The 8,235-nt window shown below is 61.7% G+C and overlaps 1 protein-coding gene across 2 annotated transcripts in view; it reads left to right on the top strand.

Moving 5' to 3' along the window:
- Positions 1-7,002: 7,002 nt before the first annotated feature.
- Positions 7,003-8,235, top strand: part of Samd11 (sterile alpha motif domain containing 11) — a 15,864-nt gene continuing 14,631 nt past the window's right edge. For both annotated transcript variants that reach the window (XM_042702030.1, XM_042702029.1), the window contains exon 1: positions 7,003-7,590. In XM_042702030.1, coding sequence (XP_042557964.1) covers positions 7,083-7,590 — 508 coding nt within the window. In that variant the 5' untranslated portion in view covers positions 7,003-7,082. The remainder of the gene's footprint in view (positions 7,591-8,235) is intronic.

Here is an 8,235-nt window from a genome sequence, read left to right as displayed (position 1 = left end):
CCAGTCCACAGTGCAATCCTGTCCACCATCAGCTGTGTCCATGGGTGCCTCTGTACCACTGAGTATTACAGGTGGAATCTTCAGAAGAAAGCACCTGTTGAAGACTAAGGATGTTCACCCCAGTCCTACTAGGAGGTCCTCTCAGGCATGTCTCTCTGATAAAGAAGGTTCCTATGGCCAAACTCTTAATAAGCTTCTGAGGATAAGAAGGTGTGTGGAGTCCCACTGGAGCAGAAGGCAGCAGAGAGAAACAGGCTTCCCTTGGGAAGCCCCAAGGCTGATGTGGTCACAGGAGCCAGGAACTGGCTCAGAAAGCCGGGCCTGCCTCCCACCACAGTAGGGTGGGCCTTGTGTGCAGCTCTCAGACTTGACCGAGACCTGTTGTGAGCCTTGGTAGCAGGATGGTAAATATGCTGGGTCCATTCTAAAGTCGGAGGGCCTCTCAGAGGTGGGTCTCACAGCAGTGACTTATAACCATTCACCACTCCAAACGCTCCTCCTTCCCCTCCACCGACACCCCCGGCTTTCCCGGCTGCCAGGTTGTGTGCAGAGATCTACTGGGATGCCCTCTTCTTCATTCTACCTGGTGGCCTGGCCAAGTTCCCAGCTGAGTCCAATCCTCCGGTGAAGGCTAGTCTACAAAAAACCCTAGGAACAGAAGCCTGGTGCTTCTGTTAGAACTGTTTGGTGGGCTCTATCCCATGCCAAGGTGGGCAAACATGCAGAGTAAACTGTGACCAGTTTAGGCCCCAAGGTCTTCATGTGGAGTCTGTGATGTAGATGGCAGACACATAAACACAGGTCACACCTCATGTGGTATCTACACTCACATCAGGACCCTGCCAACAGTCCTGAGATACAAGGTGGGTAGTACAAGGCTTAAGACCTGTGTGCTGCAAAAATAAGGTTCAGGGTCTGGAGCTACAAGAGGTACAAGGACAGTGCTCCATACCTTATACCAAGAGGGTGAGGTGGCATGGGGCTCTGGCCCCACCTCCACCCAGCAGCAGCGGCTCCAAGGTGCCCTCCTGCCACCACCCACCATTCCACAAGCTAGGTCTAGGCCACCACATCCACTCACTCACTGACTCCAGGAGAGCTCTTCTACGGCCTTTGTGCGACCTCAAGGTGGTGGGTACCTGAAGTTCCTGCACGCCAGGCCCATTTCTGAGAAAGTGTCCGGTTAGCAAAGCCAATGGTCTCACCTGCTCTGGCTCACCAGGGCACTAATTACTCTGCTGTAGGCCAAAGGAAACTACACATGCGTGCAGTGTGTGTGTGTGTGTGCGTGCAGTGTGTGCGTGCAGTGTGTGTGCGTGCAGTGTGTGTGTGTGTGCGTGCAGTGTGTGTGTGTGTCTCTGTGTGTGTGCGTGCAGTGTGTGTGTGTGTGTGCGTGCGTGCAGTGTGTGTGTGTGTGTGTGTGCAGTGTGTGTGTGTGTGTGCGTGCAGTGTGTGTGTGTGTGTGGTGTGTGTGTGTGTGCGTGCAGTGTGTGTGTGTGCGCGTGCAGTGTGTGTGCGTGCAGTGTGTGTGTGTGCGTGCAGTGTGTGTGTGTGTGTGCGTGCAGTGTGTGTGTGCGTGCAGTGTGTGTGTGTGTGCGTGCAGTGTGTGTGTGTGTGTGTGCGCGCGCGCAGTGTGTGTGTGTGTGTGTGTGCGTGCAGTGTGTGTGTGTGTGCGTGCAGTGTGTGTGTGTGTGTGTGTGCAGTGTGTGTGTGTGTGTGTGTGCGTGCAGTGTGTGTGTGTGTGTGCGTGCAGTGTGTGTGTGTGTGTGTGTGCGTGCAGTGTGTGTGTGTGCGCGCGCATGCAGTGTGTGTGTGTGTGTGCGTGCAGTGTGTGTGTGTGTGTGTGCGTGCAGTCTGTGTGTGTGTGTGTGTGTGCGCGCGCGTGCAGTGTGTGTGTGTGTGCGTGCAGTGTGTGTGTGTGTGTGCGCGTGCAGTGTGTGTGTGTGTGCGTGCAGTGTGTGTGTGTGTGTGCAGTGTGTGTGTGTGTGCGTGCAGTGTGTGTGTGTGCGCGTGCAGTGTGTGTGTGTGTGTGTGCGTGCAGTGTGTGTGTGTGCGTGCAGTGTGTGTGTGTGTGTGTGTGTGCAGTGTGTGTGTGTGTGTGCGTGCAGTGTGTGTGTGTGTGCAGTGTGTGTGTGTGTGTGCGTGCAGTGTGTGTGTGTGCGCGTGCAGTGTGTATGTGTGTGTGTGCAGTGTGTGTGTGTGTGCAGTGTGTGTGTGTGTGTGCGTGCAGTGTGTGTGTGTGCGCGTGCAGTGTGTATGTGTGTGTGTGCAGTGTGTGTGTGTGCGTGCAGTGTGTGTGTGTGTGTGTGCAGTGTGTGTGTGTGTGTGTGCAGTGTGTGTGTGTGTGCGTGCAGTGTGTGTGTGTGTGTGTGTGCGTGCAGTGTGTGTGTGTGTGTGTGTGTGCAGTGTGTGTGTGTGTGCAGTGTGTGTGTGTGTGTGCGTGCAGTGTGTGTGTGTGTGTGTGCGTGCAGTGTGTGTGTGTGTGTGCGTGCAGTGTGTGTGTGTGTGTGCGTGCAGTGTGTGTGTGTGTGCAGTGTGTGTGTGTGCGTGCAGTGTGTGTGTGTGCGCGCGCGTGCAGTGTGTGTATGTGTGTGTGCGTGCAGTGTGTGTGTGTGCGTGTGTGCGTGCAGTGTGTGTGTGTGTGCGTGCAGTGTGTGTGTGTGTGTGCGTGCAGTGTGTGTGTGTGTGTGTGTGTGCGCGTGCAGTGTGTGTATGTGTGTGTGCGTGCAGTGTGTGTGTGTGCGTGCAGTGTGTGTGTGTGTGTGTGCGTGCAGTGTGTGTGTGTGTGTGTGCGTGCAGTGTGTGTGTGTGTGCAGTGTGTGTGTGTGTGCGTGCAGTGTGTGTGTGTGCGCGTGCAGTGTGTATGTGTGTGTGTGCGTGCAGTGTGTGTGTGTGCGTGCAGTGTGTGTGTGTGTGCGTGCACTGTGTGTGTGTGTGTGTGCAGTGTGTGTGTGTGTGTGTGCGTGCAGTGTGTGTGTGTGTGTGTGCGCGAGCAGTGTGTGTGTGTGTGTGTGCAGTGTGTGTGTGTGTGTGTGTGCGTGCAGTGTGTGTGTGTGTGTGTGCGTGCAGTGTGTGTGTGTGCGTGCAGTGTGTGTGTGTGTGCGTGCAGTGTGTGTGTGTGTGTGTGCAGTGTGTGTGTGTGCGTGCAGTGTGTGTGTGTGCGCGCGGGTGCAGTGTGTGTGTGTGTGTGCGTGCAGTGTGTGTGTGTGCGTGTGTGTGCGTGCAGTGTGTGTGTGTGCGTGCAGTGTGTGTGTGTGTGCGTGCAGTGTTTGTGTGCGTGCAGTGTGTGTGTGCGTGCAGTGTGTGTGTGTGTGTGTGTGTGTGCGCGCGCGCACGCGTGCGGGTCCTGGAGCTTAAACTCAGGGGACTGGGCGCTGTCCCTGAGCTTTTGTGCTCAAGGCTAGCTCTCTACAACTTGAGCTACAGCTCCATTCTCAGCTAGTTCATTGGAGGTCACAGTTTCACAGACTTTCCTGCCTGGGCTGGCGTTGAACCTCGATCCTCAGATCTCAGCCTCATGATCTCTGGGAGTCGTCAATAACAAGTGTCTTTGTCCTGCTTGAGGGGAGGAGCTGGACATGCAGACCCACTGGTGACCGGGGAACCCAACCAACGCTGCCAGACTGGAGCTCCTAGATCTGGGAGGTCCTCACTGTGAATCAGGTATGCTAAGGACGTGTGCACCAGCCTGCTTGAACATGACCAGTGACTGTCTATGCACAGGCAGTAAGGAACTACCCTGTGTACATTTGAAAGGACAGCCTGGCCCACACACCACATGAACAGGGAGACTGAACTCACGGCTCTCTTCTTTTAGGTGGCAAAGGTTGAGGGTGGTGGAAAGCCAGACCTCAGAAACACCTTCCTTGTCTCCAGAGGCTAGGTATGTCCTCTCGGGGCAGCTCCTCTATGTCTTAACAGGACACATTCCAGAAGGTTCTGGTCCTTTGCAGAAATGTCTAGAGGAGCCCCAGCTGGTTTGCCACTAACCCTTGATCTTGGAGGTTAGCCTTCCCTAGTCAACAGAACTGCCATCTAGGGACTTGTGCCTGATAGGCTGTCTTGGCACATGACCTTATGACCTGGGTTTACCTGGTGTCAGATCCTCATCTGGTGCAGGTGTGCTCTTGTACAGGTCTAAGCCGGGGCACACGTGCACACCGGTGTGCTTCTCCACAGTTCAGTGTCCCCAACGCCCAATTCTCCCTCCTTGCTTGGCACCTGTGGTTCCAGGGAGGGGCATCTCTCTTACAGCCCCACTACTGGTTGTCTCTCCCACATTTGGGGTTCAGTGAATGGACAAAAAGGCTCAATCAATGGGGCAAGGCTGGTACACCCTGGTTTGGGAGGAGTGGGCTTGCAGCCTGGGTTAGGGGCTTGTGACTCCATTCCCCGAGGAAGTCTCGGGTCACCGTCTGCCCCAGGGCCAACAGCCGCCTGGCCAGCCTGCCGCCACAGGGGTTATTTATGACCATCCTCCCTCCTTCCCCAGTGTGCTGTGGCTTCCACCCGCCACAGAGGGCCCAGCACGGGAGGGTCTGGAGCAGCGACTGCCGGGCGCCAAACTGGACTGATAGGCGGGTCTCGTTGGCAGAAGTGCAGCTGTGGCTTAGACGCTGGGCTCCTGCCAACCTGAGAATGCCTGCCTGGATGATTCTAGTGACAAAACATGTCCTTCCTGCCTCTACTTTGGCCTGAGAAGCGCAAAGAAAGGTGGGGCCCCACCTAGGACATAGGTGTATCAAATGCCATGTTCCCAGTAAGGAAGCCGGGTCCTAGACAGAGGCGTTGGGTCCCAGGAGGAGGAAGGGGAGGTTGAGGAGGGAGTCCTCCTGCTTCTAATCCACTTAGGGAGTTTTAAGGAATATACCCTGGTCCTCCAGACAGAGAGCAAGATTGCTAGCCCTTTGTACCTGCTGGACAGTCATGCGCCAGGCATGATGAAAGAATGAGGACTAGAAGGGAAGCCTCTTGGCACTGTAAAGTCCCAGAGCTACAGAGGAAGTTCAGGCAGCCTCAGGCTCCACACACAAGCTAAGAGGAACACAAGAAGCTGCGGTCGGGGTGGGAGGCTCTCCGGCCAAGAAGTAGGGTCAGGGGCATGGCCAGGCAGTATGCACACACTTGGCCTCTAGCCAGTCCTGAGGGCCTTCCACATGTGCTACAACCATCCATTAACATAGTGGCATCTAGCCGAAGTTCCCATTAGGCTTGGAAGCATCTACCCTACAGCAAGACATAGGCCATGCATGAGGGCTTCACTCCTGTTCAGGGATGTACTTGTGTCTAGACTGCAAATTTGGTGATGGTGTGGTCATTCCCACCTGGCCCCCTCAGCCCCAGTAGACCACATTCCAAGACTAGCACAAGTCCAAGGTGCAAAGGAACATAGGTCTCCCAGTCACAGTCCTGGTCTGAGATCAAGTCTACCATAGATCTCTCTCCCCCCTCTTTCTCTTTCACACACACACACACACACACACACACACACACACACACGTCTGGAGCCAGCTGTGTCTTGGCTGCAGGTGATGGGTCCAATGGCCAACTTCATGCTAGCCAGTAATGGGTCACGGGGACAGGAGGCAACTCACTCAAAGAGGTGCGTGTGCAAAATATCCCTGCTATCCATCTCAGCCTCTCAGTGCCGAGTCTGAGGGATGCCCACGGGAATTCCCTGCCGGGCGGGCATCGGTGCACAGGGGCTGCCGCTGGGCTACTATCTATAGACACCAAAGGCAGACAAACAGTCTCACTAGCTATTACCAAACCCCCCTGGTCTCTGTTCCTCTCAGTTTCATGCAGCCACAGGCAAGAGCAAGGGCTGGCCAGGAAACAGTTGCCCAGTTGACCTACTGCCAAAGGCACCAAGGTGGACAAGGGTACGGCAGGTGCCTGTGGCTAGTGTGAGCAGAAATGTGCTGAGTGCACACTGCCCGGGCTAACTGCTCTATTCCCCATCCCAGGCTGATTCAGTACCTCCTTTCTGCCCCACACCATGGCTTGACCTGTACTGGAGGCAGCTATCCTTGTCCAAAATAGCTGTGTGCCATCGAAGAAGGTTGCTTGACTGCTCTGTCTCAGGCTCTCATCTATGAAAAGGGAATGAAAAAGAAACTGGCAACAGGACAATAAAAGCCAGGGAGAGGCTATCCTTGCTTTCTTTGCTTACGCACAGAAGGCAAACTCACAGCACTCAGCCTGGCTGCGGGCACCCCGCCCACGGGGCGGCTTTCGCCCTAGGTGGCTGGGACCATCCAGCTCTGCCCGGTGATGCACGGTGACTCGGGGCTGGCCCGCGGCGCCGTCTCCATCCCACCGGGGCTTTGGTTAGGCACCCCCCCTCACCCCACCCCCCGCCCCGCGAGGCTCCCGTTCTCCTCTCGCCCTTCCCGCCCTTTCCTCTCCGCGGGCCACGTTCCTCCACCGCCCTCGGCCGAGCCCAGTCGGCCTTCACGCACCCCCCGCCGGAGGGAGCACCCGCGCCGCGCCGGAGCTGTTTAAATGGGCCAGGCGGCGGCGGCGGCGGCGGCGGCGGCGGCGGCGGCGGGTCTCCCGGGTCCCCGCCGGGGTGGCGGGCGCGCGCCGGCGGGGCGGACGCGAGTGCGCGGCGGGCGGCGGGGCGCGGCGCGGCGGGGCGGGGCGAGGGCTTGGGACCCCGGGAGGGCGCGGGACTGGCAACTCCCCGACGAGCGCTCGCGGCCGGCTGCGCCCCGCGCCTGCCGGGGGACGGGCCTCGACTGCCCGGGGCGCGCGCTCAGGTGGGCTCGCGACGCCCTAAGGAACCCCAGGACCCTGGGGCGGCGGTGCGGGGCGAGTCGGCGCGGGATCAGAGCGGCTCCGGCACCACCATGCCTTCCGCCGCCGAGACCCCGCGGGCGGGCCGGGCCGCGGGCCGGGGCGGCCCGGCGGGCGGCGCGGGGGCGGCGGCGGCGGCGGCCCGGGCTGCCGAGGCGCAGTAGCGGGCGGGAGCCCGGGCGCGCGGGCGGGGGGCGCGGGGCGCGCGGCCGAGACCCAACTCCAGACCGGACCCGTAAGTTGCGCCGGAGGCGGAGAGCCGACGCAGGGGCCCCCCGCGCGCCATGCCGGCGGTCAAGAAGGAGCTCTCGGGCCGCGAGGACCTGGCTCTGGCCCTCGCCGCCTTCCACCCGAGCCTGGCCGCGCTGCCGCTGCCGCCGCTGCCCGGCTACCTGGCGCCGCTGCCCGGCGCCGCAGCCCTGCCCCCGGCCGCCTCGCTGCCCTCCTCGGCCGCCGGCTACGAGGCCCTGCTGGCCCCGCCGCTGCGCGCCCCGCGCGCCTGCCTCGGCCTGCGCGCCGCCGCGCCGCACCTCCACGCCGCGCGGGGCCCGCCGGCGCTCGAGCGCTTCTCCGCCGCCGCCCCGGACTTCCAGCCGCTGCTGGACAACGGCGAGCCGTGCATCGAGGTGGAGTGCGGCGCCAACCGCGCGCTGCTGTACGTGCGCAAACTCTGCCAGGGCAGCAAGGGCCCGTCCATCCGCCACCGCGGCGAGTGGCTCACGCCCAACGAGTTCCAGTTCGTCAGCGGCCGCGAGACGGCCAAGGACTGGAAGCGCAGCATCCGCCACAAAGGTGCGGCCGCGTGGGGACCCGGGCCGCCGCCGTCCCTCGCCGGGTCCCCCGCGCGGCCGCCCCGGAGCCCAGAGGGGGCGCTGCCGCCCGGGCCGCGGCGGGACCCTGGCGCTCCAGCCGGCGGCCGCTCCCCCGGGGAGCGCTTCGCGCAGCCGAAGGCAGGGGGAGTGCGCGGGCGCGCGGGGCGGGCGGGCGGGAGGGCCGCCTCTGCCCTCGGCCTCCGGGGCCCGGCCCCGCGGAGTGCGCGGGCGCACGTGCGGCCGGGCGCGCGGGGCGGGCGGGCGGGAGGGCCGCCTCCACCCTCGGCCTCCGGGGCCCGGCCCCGCGGAGTGCGCGGGCGCACGTGCGGCCGGGCGCGGGTGCGCGCCGCCAGTTTGGACCCTGTCTCCACGGGGCGACGCGGGGGCCGGACTGAGCCGAGTGGCCGGGTAGGCGCCAAGTAGCGTCAAGGGTGGGGACCCGGTGACATCAGGTCTGGGGGTCGAGCCCCCCTGTGCCGGGGCGCAGACGCCGTCCGGGGTCCCTCGGCCGCTCACCTGGCGGGGGCCCAGCTTGGCCCGCCTCCTCCGCGCCACGGGCCCCCGCGGGACCCCCGTGCGAGGGCAGAGCGCGGGAGGGGCCGCGGCGGGAGAGGCCGCCCTTCGG

This window comes from Dipodomys spectabilis, unplaced genomic scaffold, assembly GCF_019054845.1.
Source record: "Dipodomys spectabilis isolate Male_0828 unplaced genomic scaffold, ASM1905484v1 ptg000299l, whole genome shotgun sequence".
NCBI lineage: Eukaryota > Metazoa > Chordata > Mammalia > Rodentia > Heteromyidae > Dipodomys > Dipodomys spectabilis.
This window is presented reverse-complemented; position numbering and strand designations above follow the sequence as displayed.